Source organism: Dermacentor variabilis, chromosome 1 (genome assembly GCF_050947875.1).
Source record: "Dermacentor variabilis isolate Ectoservices chromosome 1, ASM5094787v1, whole genome shotgun sequence".
NCBI classification, from domain to species: Eukaryota; Metazoa; Arthropoda; class Arachnida; order Ixodida; family Ixodidae; genus Dermacentor; species Dermacentor variabilis.
The window spans coordinates 156,478,289-156,500,708 of NC_134568.1; the positions used below are offsets into that span (position 1 = coordinate 156,478,289).

A 22,420-nucleotide genomic window follows, 5' to 3' on the forward strand; every position below is an offset into this window, starting at 1 on the left:
GCTACGGCAGCTGCATTTAGATGGGGATGAAATGCAAAAACACTCGTGTGCTTAGATTTAGGTGCATGTTAAAGAACCACAGGTGTTCCAAATTTCCGGAGTCCTCCACTATGGCGTGCCTCATAATCGGATCGTGGTTTTGGCAAGTAAAACCCTCTAATTTTTAAATGTTAAATAAATGTTAACATGTTAAAATAAGCCAACTTGCTAATAAATGCATGTGCATATCATTATTTGATATTCAATTTGATATTCGTTGCGACGTATTTGTATTCGATTTGTATTATAACATTTTTATATTAGCACACCCCTACATTAAATCATAAACTCTGAATCATGTGCCTGAGCTGGTGGTGCAGGTTGAGAAAGGCCATGTTTATCCCTCCTTTTATATATGAAGGGAAGTAAAGTGCACTTGTTTACAATGGGAATTGTTGCGTGGCAGGTGGATCCAGAGGAAGCTCGCCAAGGCCATCGCTGGGAGGTTCTCGGTGTAAGTAGTGGAAGCCAGATCCGTCGCAAAGCAGCCCTGTCCCTTGCCTTGGATCAACACAGTCCTGGCCAGGAGCCGTCTCCTGAATCTGCAGCAGGAGACATAGATTCTGGTAAGTAGTTTACCCAAATACGCTTTCTCTCCTTTATCTTGATGAAGGCCTCATGGGCTGCACATGTATATGCACATGTGTCTCCAGGGCTGTAAGTTCTCAAGGTGTATGAATTCTTGGTAATATTATATCTCTGTCATTGAGTAAGGGAGCCCTGCATCATTTTTTGAGCATGGTTGATAAACCTGTCTGATCACACCATTTTGCAGTCATAAACATCACAGCCAAATATTACCCCACTAAGCATGGCAAGTAACCTGCAGCATTATCAAAAAGCTTGCTTTCTCTTTTCTTGCAATTCTTTATATTTCCATGGTCCCTCATATACACTGGGACATCTTGGTAAAATGGCTGGTAACATGGAAATTCATGAATCATTTTGCCTGCATATGCAAGGCAAGTAAGCAACTTCATTGAAAAGTTGTGCAGGTCCCCTTCATAAGCATGCACATTATACCGGTCGACAGTAGTCTAACTGCTGAACCACTGAGATGCAAGTATGTGTAATGTGACTGGTCTCCTCTGTGGTGCAGATGTTGATGAGCCACTGTTGAGTGGCACAGGTGAAGTAAGCAAGGATTGCTCAGCCGGCGAGCTGGAGGGATGGGCCCAAGTGCTGAGTCGGTGGCGACAAGCAGGCCTGGAGGCAGGGCCTCCCAAGGCCATGGGACCTCTTGTGCGGGCAGCAGGCATCCCAGAGGCGCTGCGAGGAGAGGTCTGGCAGCTGCTGGCAGGTGCCGCCCAGGATCCCCAGGCCGCTCAGGCCTACCGGCTGCTGCTGGCACGCGACTGCCCTTGCGAAGGTGTCATTCAGCGTGACCTGCACCGCACTTTTCCTGCACATGAGTTCTTCCGTGATGCAGCTGGTCAAGATGCTCTCTACAAGATTTGCAAGGTACACACAACAGAAGCATATTCCATGCAAGCAGAGGTCACTTGTTGAATCTGGCTCTATTGATGGGTGGCTGCTAACCTTCACCCATTGGCTTTCAAAGGCAATGATTCATTAGTTTCAAATTCTATTTGTTGTCTCTCGTCCTTCTGTGTGAAGCAGTTGTTTAATGCAATGAAACATAGTTTACTCGTCACTTGTTTATCGGAAAACTGGGAAAATTCTGTACACTTGGAATGACCCTGCCAAATATTTATAGAGATGTATTGGGTTAGACATTCACTAATTTGACACCAATTTAACGCACATCAGTTAATTAAAGATTAGAACGCACACTTCATGTGCTATGCACGGTGTTTCGGTGATAAGGAGAGCATGGGAAACGTACAAACATGCATCCATATTGTGATTGGCAGGATTGTGAGCTTACGAAATCATCATTATCATCATCGGCCTGTTTTATGTCCACTGCAGGACGAAGGCTTCTGCGGTCTCCAATTACCCCTGTCCTGCGCCAACCGATTCCAACTAGTGCCTGAAAATTTCCTAATTTCATTGCCCCACCTAGTCTTCTGCCATCCTCGACTGTGCTTCCCTTCTCTTGGCACCCATTCTGCAACCCTAATGGTCCACCGGTTCTCTAACCTATGCATTACATGACCTGCGCACCTCCATTTCTTTCTCTTAATGTCAATTAGAATATCAGCTGTCCCCATTTAATCTCTGATCCACACTGCTCTCTTTCTGTCTCCTAATGTTATACCTAACGTTCTCCATTCCATCGCTCTCTGCGCGGTCCTTAACTTGTTCTCAAGCTTCTTTGTCAGTCTCCAAGTTCCTGCCCCACATGTTAGCCCCGGTAAAATACACTGATTGTACACCTTTCTTTTCAATGATAATGGTAAGCTTCCACTCAAGATGTGACAATGCCTGCTGTATACGCTCCGACCCATTTTTATTCTTCCGTAAATTTCCTTCTCATGATCAGGGTGCCCTTTGAGTAATTGACCTAGGTAAACATACTCCTTCACAGACTCTATAGGCTGACTGGCAATCCTGAACTCTTGTTTGCTTGCCTGACTGTTCATCATTATCTTTGTCTTCAGCATATTAATCTTCAACCTCACTTTTACACTCTCTCTGTTAAGCTCCTCAATAATTTGTTGTAACTCGTCCCCAGTGTTGCTGAACAGGACAATGTCACCTACAAACCGAAGGTTGCTGAGATATTCGCCATTGATCCTCACTCCAAAGCCTTCCCAGTTTGATAGCTTGAATAACTTCTTCCAAGCACGCAGTGAATATCGTTTGAGAGATCGTACCTCCTTGTCTGACCCCTGTCTTTATAAGTATCTTCCTATTTGTGGAGAATTAGTCTGTAGATATTTTCGAAGATAGTTACATAAGAATCCTGTACTCCTTGATTACGTAATGCCTCTATGGCTGCTGGTATCTCTACTGAATCAAATGCCTTTTTGTAAGCTATGAAAGCCATATAGAGAGGCTGATTGTACTCTGTGAATTTGTCGATTACCTGTTTGATGACATGGATGTGATCCATTGTAGAGTATCCCTTCCTGAAGCCAGCCTGTTCCCTTGGTTGACTAAAGTCCAGTGTTGCCCTTATTCTATTGGAAATTATCTTGGTGAATATTTTATATAATACTGGAAGTAAACTAATGGGCCTATAATTTTTCTGTTCTTTAATGTCTCCTTTTTTGTGGATTAGTATAATGTTTGCATTCTTCCAGTTCTCTGGGACCCTTGAAGTCGGTAGGTAATTCGTATAAAGGGCTGCCAGTTTTTCAAGCATTATGTCTCCTCCATCTTTGACTAAATCGACTGTTACTCCATCTTCTCCTGCCGCTATTCCTCATTCCATGTCTTGCAACGGCCCTTCTGACCTCATCGCTAGTTATAGGAGGAGTTTCTGAATCCTGTTCATTACTGTTTCTAGTGGAGGTATCCTGACTCCTCTGGGTACTGTACAGATCAGTATAGAATTCTTCTACTGCTTTTACTATACCTTCGAGATTGCTGATGATATTACTCTGCTTATCTTTCCGTGCATACATCTTGGTTTGTCCTATGCCAAGTTTCTTTCTCACTGATTTCAGGCTGCGTCCATTTTTTGCAGCTTCTTCAGTTTTTCTCACTTTATAATTTCGAGTGTCACTTATTTTTGCCTTTTTGATCAGTTTTGACAGTTCTGCGAATTCTCTTGAGTTGGACACTTTCATTCTTTGTCGTTTCTTTATTAGGTCCTTTGTTACTTCGGAGAGCTTACCAACTGGTTGCCTTAGTGCGTTACCTCCTACTTCAATTTCTGCTTCTGAAACCAGTCTAGTTACTGTTTCGTTCATTATATGTATGTCCTCTTCATCCCTCAGTTCTAAGGCTGAATATTTCTTTGCAAGCACCAGCCTAAATTGGTCTGCTTTCGCCCTTACTGCGTCTAGGTTGGCCTGTTTCTTCATGACCAATTTCACCTTTTCTCCCTTCAAATTGACGTGAATCCTAGCCCTCACTAACCTATGATCACTGCACTTTACCCTACCTAACACTTCCACATCCTGCACTATGCTGGGATCGGTATAAAGTATCAAATCAGTTTCATTTCTTTTTTCACCGTTAGGGCTTTTCCAGGTCTACTTTCTGTTGCTACGCTTCTCGAAAAAGGTGCCCATTATTCGAAGCTTATTCCTTTCTGCAAATTCTACCAGCATCTCTCCTCTAGCATTCCTAGAATCGACGTCATGATTGCCAATTTCTTGTTCAGCAGGCACCTTTTTCCCACTTTTGCATTGAAGTCGCGCATTACTACAGTATACTGAGTTTGCACTTTTCTCATCACTAATTCAACATCTTCATAAAACTGGTCTACTTCCTCATCAACGTGACTGGATGTTGGAGCATAGGCTTGTACTACCTTTAATCTATACCTCTTATCAAGTTTGATTACGACTACAGCTACCTTCTCATTAATGCTATAGAATTCGTCAATGTTGCCCGCTATGTCGTTATGGATTAGGACTCCTGCTCCGTGTTGCTTATCTAGGAGTCCTCTATACCAGAAAATGTGGCTGTTAGTCAAAACTGTATAAGTCTCACCAGTTCTTCTAACCTTTTTAAGGCCAATGATATCCCAAACAATGCCTGATAGTTCTCAGAGTCCTGCTAAGCTAGCTTCACTCAAGAGAGTTCGGGTGTTAAATGTTACCAGGGTCAGTTTCCATTGGCAGCTTGTCCGGGTCCAGAGATTCTGAGCATTTCACATCACAAAATTGCAGCAAACAAAATTGGCTTTAAGACGGACATTAGTAACTCCTCTTGCACACGCATTTCTTATCACAAAATTGCAGCAAACAAAATTGGCTTTAAGACGGACATTATTAACTCCTCTTGCACAAGGTAGCTTAACTCTTTCGTTACCATGCCTATTCAAATCGATCACCGGTGATCGATGCTTTAGATTGCCGATTTCAACATGTTGGATCCATTTCTTATCCACTTAAAGCCATCCAGTAGTTAGTACAGGCACTGCACGTACAGAATCAGTTTAAATTTTCACGCTCCGACGACGTTGGGATTTTTGACAGACCTTTTTGTGAACTAATGAGCGTATGTTGTAGCGAAAAGGGGCGTGACGGTCACCTTCTGCCACCCTCGAGAAAAAAACATGCCGCTCACGATTACGCCACACTAGCATCAAAATTTTGTAATAAAATGACTCCCAGCAAGTCACGAATTTAATTTTATCACCAGTTTTGCCATCCGACAGTACTGAGTAATGATAATTAACCGAAAGTGATGCCACCTGTTCACAGGTGAGCTTTAGTTCAGAGTCTGAGTCGTTTTATTCCGCTAAAGTGTATTTCTGAAAGTCTGCCGCATGTCCAACATGTGGACCTGGCTTTTTCAACCAGTTTCCAAGAGTTTCGATAACGCTTCTCTCGTAAATCCCGGCAAGGGGCGCTGCCAGTGTCACTGCGCAGTTATCGAAAGTCACTCCCGTGGCGTCATCCCGTGCGGCTGTGTCGCGAGTCGTGCTCGAAACTATGCTGCATCTGCACTTCAATTTAATGATGAGGACTTGAGTTATGATTTCGAAGATGACAGCAAAGCAGATTCAAGCTCTCATGGCGACGATGGTTTCAGTCAACATGGGACATGCAGCTGTTCACCGGCGAGTTTCCTCTACGGCCTGAAGCGGTCTCCTTGTTTGTGCGTGCTTATCTGCCAGTCTTTTTGCACGGCCTCAGAGCTCTACTGATGACCTTCATGGTGCATACTTCGCTTGGTTATAATGGGCTGCCATCGGCAGCAAGGAAACTTCCATTCACGCCAAGAAGGCCGCCCGTAGCACATCTCAGCCCAGCACTACGGATCAGCACAAGACAGTTTACAATGGCATGGGATTTCTTTCTACTCTTCTTCTCTGCAGAGGTGATAAAGACAATCTGCAAAAATGCAAACACATTAGGTTGGATGCATAATCTTCTAGTTGCCCAGCTATGCTGAGAGTGATCAGTCCTGGAAGAGGTGCATGACACTAGATGAACCGGTGAAATACGTTCCTTGGACTTCTCATTGGACCATCCTCAGAAGATGCTGAAAAGGCGGAACTGCAAAGTGTGCTACGAGAACCGCAAAGTTGAACAAAAACCAGACGTGTTGTGGGAAAAGTGTGGAGTGCACCTATGCTTCACAAAATCGAGGAACTGCTTCACCACACAGCATGAGCGATGAACTGGTCTTAGTTTCTTTTTTGTATCTGAAGAACGGCGGTGTACTGAGCGTATATTTTTTCAGACACTATTCCTGGATTATTTATCTTTGAAATGTATATTCTGAATTTCCTTTGATACAACCGTTTTTGTAGATATGTTTTTTTATTATTGTTTTTATCAACTGGCAGTGAAAATTTCGCTTTCTACAATATTTATGTTTTACCTAATAAATTTTTTGTTCAGCTGCATATGTTTTTAGAAAGAGCATTTCTATATGCACAATATGCTATGCTGTAATGTGTGCTGGAATATTATTTGTAGTGGTAAATAATTTTTTCAAGAGACCTATAAAAAACTACCATTTTCTCGCGGTAACGAGAGAGTTAATAATCCTGGCATGCATGCTCTCTTGGAGGATGCAGCACTCACAAGCTGTCCATGCTGGTAGCTGCATTGGTTAGTTCACTTACCTCTGCGTCTTGGGATTGAGCTACTTTGCTCATAAGCCACTATACATGCCCACACTGAGATGTATGTGGTCCAACAATTACAAACGACTTTTTGTGGCACGCACATCAACGATGCACTCATGTTTTTGTTAATAGATCAGGTTTCGTAACAATCAACTTCATCTCTTTATGTTTTCCAATAGGCTTTCCTTGGGGTATTTAATTGTTTGAAAGCCCACTAATTCATTTTTTTTGCCCTTTTTTTTTTTGCCTGTTTAGGTGCGAGTGAAAGTGTGCGAGGGTGAGAAAGAAAGATGGTGGCTTCACGCACGAGTGTCTCCTCCCCGTGCGAGCAAAGGGAAAGAGGGGGAGAAGAGTGAGCTCACAGTAACGCCATCAAGCGCGCGCGATGGGCAGGACGGGGAGGGGGGGGGGTAAGTTGGCGCACGTCTCGACCGTAGCTGTGCATGGCTGTAAGCGTGGCTGAGTTTATACGCAGCTGCATACCCTGCTTTAGAGGTAATCTGTCACGTGTGCAAAGAGTGGGCGTGCCGAGACAGCGTGGCATCGTGTAAGCTGTCTTCTAGCGCGTTTAGCATTGAAGGTTGCGTAATCTCCAATTTTGGTGACCCGTTGGAGCGAGAGGCAGACAAAGCATTCGCTCCCCACTGCAGGCGTTTTTCATGATAGCATCGCCCCAGTGCAGGTGGCGCTATTAGCTGCAAGGGCGGAGTGCACGTGAAAGCATGGCTGGCTTCGCCTAATTTGTACTGCCTATGTGAAGATATCGTCAACATGGCATGAAACCGTATCATTCGTCGTCGACTCCCAAATTTATCAAAATGAATTGTTTTCTTATTCAAACATGCTTTTTACGATTGCCCGATAATTTGAAAAATTCTGCGGCACCTTTCCGTGCAAAAAAATCGATCAGTGACTGTACTTATTTGCATAAAAGGTCGAATTTCAATACAATGAAATTTCTATATAACGAAGAAAATTGCCGATTTTACTTACTTCGGTATATCGAGGTTGAACTGTACTAGGTTGTTTAGTGCATCGTGCAACTGTTCACAAAAACCTGAACTTGCACTTGGGAGGCGGTAACAAATACAAAGTATCATATTCTGATGATTCACCTGGATACTAACACAAACGAGCTCCAATGGTATTTTGAGCATAACCAAACTGGAAACAAGATTATCCCCTATAGCAATGAGTACCCCACCACCAGACCTGACATCTCGATTATAGTGGTAAATGGCGTATCTTTTGTCACAGTTAAACAGTTCATCATCCCCGAATTTTGCGGGCAGCCAGGTTTTTGTGAGCACAACGTCAGCCAAGCATGTGTCAACAACAGAAGATAAAGCGTCACGTTTGCTTAGCATACTCCTAACGTTAGTGAATAAAAAAAAACGAACCTGTGTAAGGTGTATTGTGCTGCGCATTGTTGGTTAGGGTACCAATGTGTCACTACCAGCAAGCGAAGAGCTTGACGTGCCCTCGTCTGTATTCAGGTCGTGGCTCTGATGTTCACAGACGCTGTCAGTAGGTGTAAAGTAAATGTAGCATTTCTTATTTATGTACAGTTTATTATATCGCATGGAGAACTGCTGACCACTGGCTTTACCATAATCAAAAAGCTTTTTGTGTAGGTTTCTGTTTGTCCGGCAGGAATCTTCATTAACGACATTTTGGAAGGCTACCAGGGCTTTTGCCTGGCGAGGCGATTTGTGTGCATGGGACAATGTTGGTTATGTGTCATGTGGGTTTGCTGGATCGTGTTTGGTTATTAATGGTCCCTCCAGGCCAGCATATTATTACGATATTATCCGCGAGAGGCTCAAGAGACGAGCTGCCGCGAGAATGACGAAGTGGGTCTGTGCCCTTGGCGCAAGCGAGTGTCAGCCTGGCTCTCTGGCTCCAGTGTAAATGGCCTGTAAATAGCCTCTTTCGTCTCTGTCTTTCCACACGTAACATTCTGGTGGAGGTTAACGGTCCCTGTCCTCGCCACAGAACTCCGAAGTCGTCGGTACATCGAGCTTGTCACCATGCCTTCCGGTGACGAGACCGCCTCTGCAACATCTTCAGCTTGTCCGACTGCTCCAGTCGTCACGGTTGCCCAACATCGCGACCCTGGTGTGTTCTCTGGCCTGGAGGGACAGGATGTTGACGAATGGATCAAGCTTTATGAACATGCCAGCGCTAATAACAGGTGGGACCCAACCATTATGCTTGCCAATGTCATCTTTTATCTCGGCGGCGCCCCACGCGTGTGGCACCAAACGCATGACGACGAGATAACCAGTTGGGACAGTTTCAAAGAAAAGCTACGGGAACTGTTCAGCGACCCCATTGGGCACAAAGTTGCCGCGACAAAGGCTTTTGCGTCTCGTGTGCAGACACTTACAGAGCCATACGTTTCATATATACACAACGTCTTGGCTGTATGCCGCAAAGCTGACAATGCTATGTCTGAAGCAGATAAAGTGGCGCATGTGCTAAAAGGCATTGCCGACGACTCTTTCAATTTGCTTGTTTTCGGCAACGTCTCGACTATCGACACCATCATAAAAGAAGGTCGTCGCCTTCAACAAGCGAACAGCCGCCGTATCTCACACCACATCACGCAGCTACCCAACACTGCTGCTACGTCGACATGTGAGGGTCGACCGCGTCAGACTACCACCTGCGACGACGTAACCCCCGTATTGTTTGCCGCGAACTCAAGGCCGCCTGTTCGCCAGCTTTCTCAGCGACGCCTCCCGATCCACCAGCAACCATGATTGCGATGATTCAGGCTGTCGTTAGACAAGAATTTGAGAACATGGGTCTAAACTTCGTGTGTTCAACTTCTCAACCCAGCTTTCCCCAGTTCTCTTGCTGCGGCCCTCCTCGTCCCCGGCAGTCTTGTTCTGCCACATCTCGCCGCAACCCGACCGAATGGCGTACCCCTGATAACAGGCCGATCTGCTTCCACTGCTGTCGCATCGGCCACGTCGCTCATCACTGCCGCAACCGATGGCCATCACCTCCTCGGACATACGCTGCCGCTTATTCCCACACCTTTGGACCTTCTGTTCCCTATACTACCCGCCATGAACCCACTGCCGCTGATGCTCCTAATCCGAACTTTCGCTACAGCCACTTGCCCTCACCTCGACGCCATCAGTCTCGTTCGCCCCAACCCCGCCGCTTCTCTTCGCCACCTATCGCCTCCCAGATCCAGCTGGAAAACTAGGCACTGCAGCTTCTGGAGGTGAAGCTGCCTTGTTGACCCTGCCCTCAAATCCTCTGCTCGCGTTAACTACGAGCCAAAACCTTCTTGACGTTGACGGCTATCCCGTCACGGCACTCATCGATACAGGAGCACATCTTTCTATTATGAGTGCTGCCTTCCGATGACGACTGAACAAGCTCCACACCCCAGCGTCGGCACGCGTCGGCTTCGTTGCAGATGGCGGTACTGTGCCTATCATCGGAATGTGTATGGCACGTGTCAGCATTGCCAGCCACCATACTCCTGTGCTCTTCATCATGATTGCTCATTGCCCCCACGACCTAATTCTCGGCCTTGATTTTCTCTCCGCGCATTCTGCTCTTATTGACTGCTCTGCCAGTACGCTTCGCCTTGAGTTACCGATTCTCGCAGACGCTTCTGACGCACCCCAGTGCCGCTTATGCCCCACTGGCTTTCTTCTCCTACCGCCAAAGTCAGTAGCCTATATTGAACTGTTGTCTTCCCCACCAGTTCCTGATGGCGAGTACCTCGTCACTCCTCTGCCCAACATTCCACTACAGTATGACGTTACCGTGCCTCACAGTATACTTACTATTACTGCGTACCGCACTCGCATGTCTGTCTTTAACTTTGGATTGGCAAAGCAACTTCTACTGCAAGGTCCTTGCCAACGTTGATTGTCTCAGCGACCATCACGTGGCAGCATTATCGACCGATGATTCTTGCGAGCTCAGCAGGCCCCCTGTGCCAGCCTCGGGCGCTGATCCCAACATAAATAAATGGTTGCGACAGACCTGTTCTCTGCGCAGACCGAAGACCTTTGCCAAGTATTATCGTCTTACCGAGATATTTTAGACTTCGACGATCGCCCTTTAGGCCAGACGCTCACGGTCAAGCATCACATTCTTACTGGCGATGCTACACCTATTCACCGACGACCGTATTGAGTTTCTGCGTCGGAATGCCGAGTAATTCAAAGTGAAGTGAACAAAATGCTAGATAAAAACATCATTGAGCCTTCTTCGGGCCCCTGGGCATCACCTGTGGCGTTGGTTAAGAAGAAGGACGGCACGTGGCGATTCTGTGTAGACTACCGTCATCTGAACAACATTACTAAAAAAGACGTCTACCCGCTCCCACGTATAGATGATGCCCTTGACTGCCTGCACAGTTCCAGCTATTTCTCTTCTATTGATCTTCATTCTGGATTCTGGCAGATTGCTGTTGACGATATGGACAGAGAAAAAACCGCATTCATCACACCTGATGGCCTGTACCAACTTAAAGTAATGCCGTTTGGATTATGCAATGCCCCTGCCACCTTCGAGCATATGATGGACTCCTTGCTCCAAGGTTTCAAATGGTCCACATGCCTGTGCTACCTCGACGACGTCATCGTCTTCTTGCCAACGTTCGACACTCACATTGAGCACCTAACAACTATACTTGATGTATTTCGAAAGGCGAAGCTGCAACTTAACTCATCCAAATGTCGTTTTGGCCACTGCCAAATTACTCTTCTGGGCCATCTCGTTGATGCTTCCGGAGTACAGCCTGATCCCGACAAAACTCGCGCTGTCCGAGACTTTCGGTTTCCGAAGACAGTCGCAGGCGTTCAAAGTTTTGTAGGGTTATGCTCATACTTTCGTCATTTTGTTCAAGATTTTGCGGCAATTGCTAGACCCCTCACTAATCTTTTGAAGAAAGGCGTAAAATTATCGTGGGGTACTTCGGAAGCTGCCCCCTTCTCTGGTCTCGTCACTCTTCTAACCTCACCACCCATTCTCGCCCACTTCGACCCTGATGCCCCTGCAGAATTGCGTACAGATGCCAGTGGTCATGGCTTATGTGCCGCCTTAGCCCAGCATCAGCGTGGCCAAGGTCGCGTTATTGCTTATGCGAGCCGCCTCCTAGCACCTTCGGAGCGCAACTATTCTATTACAGAATGAGAATGCCTTGCTGTTGTATGGGCGATTGTGAAGTTCCGTCCTTACCTTTACGGTCACCCTTTTTCCGTAGTCACTGATCATCATGCTCTCTGCTGGCTTTCATCGCTAAAAAATCCTACAGGCCGGCTTGGTCAATGGGCTTTGAGGCTACAAGAATTTTCATATTCCATGGTGTACAAGTCTGGCCGCCTGCATCAAGACACTGACAGCTTATCGTGTTACCCTGTTGATGACTCTGACTCCTCCAATATTACCAGTGCTGCTTGCGTATTCTCTGTATCACAGCTGCTTCATCTCGCCGACGAGGAACGTCGTGACGCATATATCGGAGCACTCATCGACCATTTTGAACACACTCCGGCCGATGCTACTGTACGCCTCTTCGTCCTCCGCGACGGTACTCTGTACCATCGTAACCTTCATCCGGACGGCTCTGAGTTCCTACTTGTAATACCTAAACACCTCCGCTCCACCGTTCTAGAAGAGCTTCACGACACACCAACAGCAGGCCACATCGGCATATCTCAAACTTATGACTGTGTACATCGCCGCTTGTGAACTTTGCCAACGACGCAAGAAGCCTTCCCAGCTCCCCGCTGGTTACCTGCAGCCGCTCAACATCCCTGCCGAGCCCTTCCATCGCGTCGGCTTAGACCTTCTCGGCCCATTTCCGGAATCTACATCAGGAAACAACTGGGTTGCAGTCGCGGCGTACTACGCTACTCGCTACGCCATAACCCGCGCTCTTCCGACCAGCTGCACAACTGATGTTGTGGACTTCCTCCTACATGATATCATTTTGATGCATGGTGCTCCGCATCAAATGCTAACAGACCGTGGCCGTACGTTTTTGGCCAAAGTCATTGACAACATCATGCGTGCCTGCTCAATACAGCATAAATTTACCACCTGCTACCACCCTCAAACGAACGGCCTCACTGAGCGTTTGAACCGCACCCTTATAGACATACTATCCAAATACGTTTGAGACGACCACCATGACTGGGACCTGTCTTACATTACATTACCTTTGCATACAACTCTTCCCGTCTTGAAACTGCTGGCTTTTCCCCGTTTTACCTTTTGTATGGCCGAGAACCGACGCTACCGCTGGACACTGTGCTTCCGTCCACCACATCTTCAACTAGTGGTTATGCTCGTGATGCAGTCGCCCCTGCTGACCATGCTCGCCAATTTGCGCGTGCTTGTCTACAAGTGTCTCAAGACAAACGGAAGCAACGCTACGACCTCCGTCACCGTGATGTCCATTTTGCACCCGGCACCCTCGTGTTACTTTGGTCACCATCGCGTAAAGTTGGCCTTTGTGAAAGACTGCTTTCCTGTTATACAGGCCCGTATCGCATGCTCCGCCAAGTGACCGAATTCACCACCTATGAAGTCGTTCTAGCCAAACCCACTATGTCCTCCGCTGTGACAACCAGTGACATTGTCCACGTCGCCCGACTCAAGCCCTACACCTCTCCACGCGCCTTGGATATTTAACAGCACCGTGACGGCGCTTTTGCCACCGGGGGGGTAGTATTACGATATTATCTGCGAGATGCTCAAGAGACGAGCCGCCGCAAGAACGACGAAGTGGGTCTGGGCCCTTGGCGCGAGCGAGTGTCGACCTGGCTCTCTGGCTCCAGTGTAAATAGCCTGTAAATAGCCTCTTTCGTCTGTCTTTCCACATGTAACAATATCATTACTAGAGGCTATCCAGCTCTCAGCGATGGCTGGGTGTGGTCAGAAGCAGGCTCCTATGCTAACAGAGCAGCTGCAGTTGTCAGGCATGCATTGCAACCACTAGCTAAAGAAGGGCCGATGCTGTTAGGAAGAAGGCAATGTCCGCAATATTATGCTACTGACATGACATTTTCAAAATTTTTTTGTTGGTAAATGGAGGTTCTGGGCTTTGAAACTCTAGAAAAAAAGAACATATTGGCAAGCCTCAGAGCATCCTAAATAATTTACTATAATAGCTTTCTACAAATTGTTTTCAAGGGGGTGTATGTGTCGTGAGATCAAGACACAGGATGTGGTCACTAGGAAGCATGACATGGCAATGCTTTAGCACGTGCCTGGTCTGTTATGCTGTTACTGCATTGCGCCGTGCAGTGAGTAGCAGCAGCTCAGTAGTTAATGTAATGATGTCTCTGACATTATTGTTTCAGAGTTTAGTTGAGGGCAGTTCAGTAAGGCAATCACTGTTGGTGGCGGGATTTTTGAACCTACTCTGTCTTATGCTGACGTTTCTTTAAACTGAACGTCAGCATAGCTTGTTTGAATGTCGAAATAACCTGTTGATATTTCATTGCATAATGTATGCAATATATTTATGCAATACATATTGAAGTACGAAGGGTTTTATTACAATGCATTGAAATTCTTAGTCTTAAAGTAATTACATGAATTCATTCACTGCTCAACAGGTCATGTTGTGTATAGTAAGTCATCGTGTGCTGCTTGCATGTTTGACTTCTGCAGGCATATGCTGTTAAGGACCCTGAGGTGGGCTACTGTCAAGGGCTCTCCTTCCTTGCTGCTGCCCTGCTACTTCACGTAAGTGATGGAAATGCAGTTTCCCAAGAAAAGCGTACACGTTGCACTTAAGACAGGTGGCTGAACAGCCTAAAAAACGTCCTATTAACAGCACACACTCATATAATTAAAATATGTTTGCATTCTTAGGGTACTTTATGCACACTCCTGGGGCTATGTATGTATGTATGTGTGATGTATGTATCTATGTTTCTATGTATGTATGTATGTATGTATGTATGTATGTATGTATGTATGTATGTATGTATGTACTTAACCATTTTCCCACCTACCTGGGTCACTGGGTAATCCATGGTCGAATGGGTAGCGCATCAGGCTGCTGTGCTGAGGTAACAGTGTTTAAAAACAATCATCGGATCAACTTGGGTCAATAACTATGCAGCAAAGTGTACATATGTGCTGCTCTTTAACGAACCTCTTTCATGCCGACATGGGTCACTGTAAATGCGGGACTGGGTAGGTGCCGTTGTTCGAAGAAAATCTGACGCTGACTTGGAGCACTGGGTACGTGCCAGTGGTCTTCAGCAAACCTGTTTGATGCCAACTTGGGCAACTAGGTATATGTCACTGGGAATGTGCCGCTCTACAATGACCAAAAACATGCCTTATTTTCTGCTCATGTTTCTCCAAACTTGAACAGAATCGAAGCTACATCACAAGCATTCTTCAACGGCAGCAACCTGACGCATTAGCAGGCTAAGCCACAAATGCACTGGGTATATGTTGATTTTCAAAGAACGCCTTTCACGCCAACATTCTAGCGAGCTGTGCCATAAATGCACTGGGTATGTGCCGCTCATCAATCAGTCTTTTGCCAATTTGATTCGCTGAGTATGTGCCACTGAGTGTGCAGCAAGCAAGGAAACAATTCTTAGCGTAAGTAGCCACCGGTGTGCCATGCTTCTTGTCTTGGAGGCCACGCATGGACTTCTCAGCAGTGCCACTAGATGGCACAGTGTGTCTAGAAAGAAGCGCGAGAGAAGAACGTGGTAGCCACATTTTGTGTTTTGCAGCGTTTCCAGACATCGGCATGCCGTGCGTTTCAGAGGCCACGTGCAGGGTTCGTGGCGGCGGTGCTAGATGTCGCCAAGCGTTCTTAGGGAAGCGTGAAAGAAGGGTACCACTACAGTACACACCTTGTACATAATTCATTTCAACGGTGGCAATACGTTCTATAGCTATATTGATTCAATGCTAATGCATTACCGTCAACATTGTGAGATGCGTTCTGCTGCAATTTTCTCATTTATTTATTAATTTATATACCTACATATTCCCCAGTATGCAGTACAGTAGGAGGAGTCATAACATTTTAGAGTACCCAGCAGTTCTGCACGCACACACGAAAGAGAACAATAATAATAATAAAGAAGAACTATGTGCAGAAATGTAGTGCAACCAGGGCCACACCACATCACAACAAAAGTGCTTCCAAATATGCAAGTACATGATATAGTAGCTCATAGCATACAATAAAATGCCACTTTATGCTACATTGTGAATATCGGGCGGGTAGGTATTGTTACGAACGGCCTGCAAGGGTACCGACCTACAAAATTTTCCCAGCCAGCTGCAGCTGCGAGCGTGGTGAGCTTCCCAGAAGTGACCGTGGAAGCCTTCCCCACCTGCCGCAGCGACTCGTTTTGTAGGGACGACGGTGTGCCGCATCAACACCCCTTCGGCGCCGCTATGACTAAACGCGGTCAGTGGACCAAGTATTGTTCGTGGATTCGCCGTGGTCGCCACGGGCTGTTTGAAGCAGCGGAGCCCCTGGAAGATATTTTGCGCTGCCGTCTCACGCAGCTTAGAAGTCATGGACAGAGTGGCGGCCATTGTCTGCGGAGTTAACACTGGGATGAAGAATCGCCTGCTCGGGTCAAGCGCCGTGTCTGCGAGAACGCACTCACTCGGCGTGGTCAGTGAAACCTGTGCGGGAGTGTGTGTGTAAACACCCCCCCCCCTCTCAAAGGCGGGTCGGCTACGATGACTTTGAAAGCTCCGAATTGGTAGCAGGTTGAACGGCCATTTTTCCCTCACCTTGGTATCTAGGGAAGACAGAGTGTTTATAAACAGCTGTTGTGCAGCTGCTGAGAGTGCATTCCTCTTTCAGTCATGTTAGACTGATGAACTGTAACGTTCTCATGTAAATACTGTAAATAAACCCATATTCCTCGTTCTCGTTGAGAACAAGTCTTTCCCTTCGTTCATTTATTTTGGTAAATACAATTCATCTTTGGTAAATACAAAAGGTGTGACTCTGCTACCAAGCTTATGCAAGGAAATGGCATTTTAATAGTGCAGATGTGTTGAAAATATGCTCGCATGGTGTCTGGTGGCTGGAAGCCTGATTGGGTCTCCGAGCGACACGCTAGCAACTACCACGAACACTTTCGTGAAGTTTGTTTTTGTGCTTACTGGCCAGAATGGCGAAAGCTAGCATGTAAGCAGAAAGCTACAAACTGAATTCACGCATCACAGCCTAATCATTCAGCATTACACAGCCAAAGGTCATGCGTGTATGTCAGCACTTTGCGACGGTGCGCGACGAGCAAAGGCAAACTGCCCCAGCAGTGTTGGCCATCTCGGTATTTCAAGTAGATTGTATATCAATGAAGCACAACACAGGACAAAATAAGTAAATGTTTCATGCCACTGGCGCAGCTTTCTTTCACAGAGTGCTCCATCTTAAAGGATACATTTATAGCAGCAAGATCATGCTGAAAGTTCTCAAAATGCTTCCGAAGTCTGCACGTAGCACGTCCACATGCTTCCGTGCTTTTCTGAGCTACTGAAGCATCTTTAAGCACATCTTAGAACACCACCGCATCGTCATAGTCCATAGTAAGGACTGTGATGAAGGGAAAGGGGGTTAATTTTTAATGCTGAAATTGAGTTTATGAACCAGTGACCACTTACTGTTTTCACATGGCTTGCCCACTGTAAAAGCCCCATATAATATAGTTTGCAATCGCTTTCTTAAACATGCCCCGAAAGTCCATGTTACTGCTCTAAAATGTATCTTTGGCTGTTCCAAAAGCTGCTCTGAAACGGCATAGGCCAGTAGCATCACTGAATAACTTCAAGTTTAAGAAAGTTATTTTGAATATGCTTTTTTTTTTAAATACAGCATTTTGTGGTTCAAAAGCTACAAGTAGGCAACCAAAATAGTCTGTATGGCCCTTGAAAGAAAAGCCTTCTTATTGTGTTTTTAATTCTTTGCAAAACCAATTATAATGAGCCTTAGCGACACAGGTGCTGCTGTTTCACTGCATACACTCGATTGGTAGTCATTCGAAAATGTGTACTAGTAATTAAATTGCAAAAACTTATTGAAATGAATATGCAGTGATGTCTGGAAAGCAGCAGGGGAATAAAATGGATCAACTGTGACATTTTTCTTTTTTATTACTTTGACTTACTAAAGGCCTACATATCTGGTCGATAGTGCTCATTCACGCAAAGTTAATGCAGATATTCCAATGCACTGCTGCTGTTTCTAAGATTTTTCGGACCAATCAATGCTGCCTGGAGTTTTCAGCTGGATCAAGGTGCAGCAATGCAGGAAATTACCTGTACAGTGGTCTCGTAATTGTCGTCGCTATGTTAGCAAAATGACCAAGCAAATTTTTCAGAATTATGCTCTTTCATTAGCGCCCAGCACTAACAAATTTGCAGTCATGAGTTGGACCAGGTGCGTTTTCGTGCTGGAAAATCAACTTGCCAGTTATCTCTTTACCTGCGATAGATTTCTCTCCTTACTACCTGAAGAAAAACACAGAATTTATTCTGTCATCCATGGTTTTGTGAAATGATTTATGACGTATAAGCCCTCCACAGCCTGCTGGTAAATCCACTGCTTAGTTGTTGGTGGCATGGACTCTAGACGACATCAAACATTTTGCTAGATGCTTTTCTCCATCTTAGTCAAAATATAGGGTCTCAAATCGCCTCCATTATATAATATTGCTACAGGCGTGTGACATTTGATTGTTTGAACGAGGCGCATGAGCGCCATCACTCGAGAAAAGAGTAGGAAGAACGAACTGGGCTTGCGCTGTAAATCTAACCGGTCAGCGCTGCAACCGCTGTTGTAATATAACCTGTAAGTAGTTGCTCCTCTTACTGACTCGTCCTTCGCATAACATTGTGGTGGAGTGTGCCGTTCCCCATCCTCGCCATGTAGCTCCGCAGCGGCCGTACCGTCCCGCTTTCCGCCATGGCTCCCGGTGACGACACCTCATCTCCTTCTACTCCTGCGACCCCGACAACAATGTACGTTACGGTTACAAATTCCCACGATCCTGGCATATTCTCCGGCCAAGATAATGTCGACGTTGAGGACTGGCTCAACTTGTATGATCGTGTTAGCCAAAACAACTGCTGGGACCCTACCATCATGCTAGCCAATGTCCTATTCTACTTGGGCGGGATTCCTCGTGTCTGGTTCCGGACACATGAGGACGAGATCTCTAGCTGGGCTGCTTTCAAGGAGAAGCTCGTCAACCTCTTCGGAAATCCCACCAGTTGGCAGCTGGCTGCTAGAAAAGAGCTTGCCACCAGAGTTCAGTCTTCTACTGAATCGTATGTCTCGTATATACAAAACATGCTCGCTCTTTGCCGGAAAGTCGACGAGAAAATGGCCGAGGTTGACAAAGTCGGCCACATACTTAAAGGGATCGTGAACGACGCCTTCAACTTGTTCGCCTTCAACAATGTGTCCACCATCGACGTCGTTATCAAGGAATGCCGTCGCTTTGAGCTTGCCAAAAGCTGCCGCTTCATTCCACAGTTTTCCCGGCTCCCCACCACGGCTTCGACGTCATCTTGCGTTGACGTTACCGCTTCACCACCTTTAGATGAGCACGTCACACATATTGTTTGCCGCGAACTCGAGGCTACAAGACCTGCAATGTTCCATTCACGCACTTGAACCCGCCATTGACCAACCAGTGCCAGCGATCTCCCTCATTCAGGCAGTTGTACGGCAAGGATTTGCAAACCTAGGTTTTCCTGCTGCCTACTCCGTCTCCTGACCTGACGCCCTACCGGTGCCGACTGCTCCGCCTCACGGCGATCTGTATTGCCCTCCCAGATACCGCAGTTCTGCCGAGTGGAGAACTCCGGACAACAAGCCCATTTGCTCCCGTTGCCTCCGCATTGGCCACGTCGCTCGCCACTGCCGCACCTTCTGGACGTTGCCGTATTCGAGCTCCTTTTCCCCGTCTCCTCGCCCATATGCCGACCTACGGCATTACTTGCCTCGCCGTATGCCTCCTACCTCAGACGTATCCGTCGATGTCAGTCATCCTGCTTGCTCGCCGTCACCTCAGCGCCGTCGGTCCCCGTCGCCCCAGCCATGCTGCTATTCGTCGCCAGCCCATTATGGACCATTCCGTACGGAAAACTAGGCCATGCAGCTCTTAGACGTAGTGCTTCATCACGTTCGTCCTGTCCAAATCCTCCGTTGACGCCCCTAATTGAAGTAGACGTAGATGGTGTTCCGTTGATGGCAATAATTGATACTGGAGCCCACGTGTCCATAATGAGCGCTAACCACCTATGTCGTCGTCTGAAAAAAGTTCTTAAGCCTGCCATCAGTCGAGCCGTACGTGCCGCCACTGTTGCCGTCAGGGGTATGTGCATTGCTCGCATAGGAATTGCTGGCCGCCAAATTACAGTCCTGTTCACCATGCTGACCAGTTGCCCTCACGACCTAATGTTCGGGTTCGGATCAGATTTCAACATTTTTAAGAGCTTTAGTGTTATCTCTATGATAGTTTTCTGCTTTGGACACACAGAAAGCAGGCGCATTTGATTTGGGGGCATGTTAGAATAGGGCAAACACTGTCAAATGAATCAGGAGAAAACTGTTTTGATGTTTTTTCTGCATTTTAATTCACCCCCCTCCCCCGCCTGGATAATTAGATCAATTTCATCAGCTTGTCAGGGTTGAATTAACGGAAGTTGACTGCATTAGTCTTTTAGAGAATGTAACAGTGCCACAGGGAAGTCGAATAGTCGAGCAAGTTTTTGCTTTAACAGTATGAGCGTATGTTTAATACCACACATATGCTACACGTGGTGGATCTCATAATTGTGTGTGTCATGTGGTGTGTGCAACATTGTGATTATGTGTTAAACAGCCAGGTCTGCAGCTGTAAGCACCCTGCTTAACATGGCCCATGACAGGCTCAGGACTTCATATTATCGCAGGAGGCTGCCTCTACCGAAGTCATTAGGACATTCGAGAGACATTTGGGCATCTTGCCAACAACACTTTTATCTCTTTCATTGTTCTCTTCACAGAACCTTCAACTTCATGTCTGCAAGCTACTGCATGGTTACTTTTCTTTTGATTGATATTTGCACAGACGCCAGCAACTCTGACGTTGCGGCACCAACTGTGCCTGCGTGAGCGTGCCACTTGTCATTGCATCTGAAGTGCATGCATACATGATGCCACTTTCCGAGGCTGCGTCATGCACGCTACAAACTCCGCACTAACTTCCAAGCATGGAAGTCGGGAAATTGCTTGGTGATTAGCACATCTGGATGCCAGCTGCATTTTGCTGTATTGACACATGTTCAATGCCCTGCGGCACCAATGAACAATGTTTTGTTTGTCTTCCTTATGTAGAAAATGTGATTTGTGTTTGACTTTACATTGGATCCTGTTCACTTCCATTTGGATTCTTATTGGAGTCACAATGGCTTTTACAGTTTGTGGATTTCCCCTCTCAAATTTCACAGTGGGGCAAAAAATCATTTGATGCTCAATATGCCAGCTGATGTTGTGCTTTGAATGTGTAGTGCACAGCTTTTCAGCTTGTGTGACCCATTTCAAAAACAGTGTTACAAGTCACTGTCACACTATGCTATAAACTCAAATTGCATGTTTTTGCAGATGCCAGAAGAGCAAGCTTTTGGTGTTTTCTGCAAGGTTATGTCTGAGTATGGCCTGCGAGACCTCTTCCGTAATTCCTTTGAGTGCCTCCACCTCAAGCTCTTCCAACTAGAACGACTTATGGAGGTACTGCTCTGAATTGTCTTGCTGCATTGCTGACTATTCTTTTTGCAAATGTACTATGCATACTAGAAAGCTGAGAACCAGACTACACACACTTAAATAAAAGCAGAAGAATAGAGCAAACATTTATGGATTCTTGGTTTAAAATATCCTGCTCTTGATTATATTGTAATTAATTTTGTACACTGTGCACATTTGTTTACATCAGTGCAAGTTAGGCAACCTGTCCGTGCCACAGGCAGTAGAAAATGCATGCTTTCTTTTAGGACTTCACTTTGAAAACAAAACTAATGTGAAATAAGGTAGCGATAGCATGACACTTTGCAAAGAGAGAAATACTGGCTTGCAGAGTTGCTTCAGCATTTTGTAGAAATTATGCTGCCATGCTGAAAAATATTGATACATGCACAGAATGTGGGGCATGTGTGAATGCTTTGGTATGCTGTGGTTCATTGTGCAGGATTTTTTTTTTTTCATGTAATTAAAAAATTTTTCTAGATAAATTTTTTTAATAAGTGCAGGGAATGGGTGCACCAACCAAATTGTGTATCAAGGACTTTACAATTTTTAAATAATCATGTTCTCTTGCATATACTGCTGGTATGAGGCAGGAACTTGGTTAAAAGCAGTTCGAACCACAGGCATTCCTGTTGGTATTAATATAGCATGAAAGATGCTTTGGCATTGCTCTGCAAGCTACTGGATTCTGAATGACGTAGAGATTTGTGGATTCCCCTTTGAAGCTTCACAATGGGCAAAGAAGCATTTCATGCTTAACAAGGCAGCTGATGTTATGCTTTGAATGTATTTAATTTGGGAAATTGCTTAGTGATTAGCACATCTGGCTCCGAACCACATTTTGGCACATGTTCAGTGCCCTGTGGCATAAAGACAGAGCACAATAACCCATTTTAATGGCTCAGTGGCTGTGGCATCGTACTTTTGAGCATAAGGTTGCTTTT

The 22,420-nt window shown here is 45.9% G+C and overlaps 1 protein-coding gene across 5 annotated transcripts in view; it reads left to right on the forward strand.

The window, feature by feature from the left end:
• Positions 1-22,420, forward strand: part of GAPcenA (GTPase activating protein and centrosome-associated) — a 126,626-nt gene that overhangs the window by 58,479 nt on the left and 45,727 nt on the right. For all 5 annotated transcript variants that reach the window (XM_075698087.1, XM_075698114.1, XM_075698109.1 and 2 more), the window contains 4 exons: positions 446-605; positions 1,139-1,500; positions 14,357-14,431; positions 21,336-21,461. In XM_075698087.1, the coding sequence (XP_075554202.1) occupies positions 446-605; positions 1,139-1,500; positions 14,357-14,431; positions 21,336-21,461 (723 nt within the window). The remainder of the gene's footprint in view (positions 1-445; positions 606-1,138; positions 1,501-14,356; positions 14,432-21,335; positions 21,462-22,420) is intronic.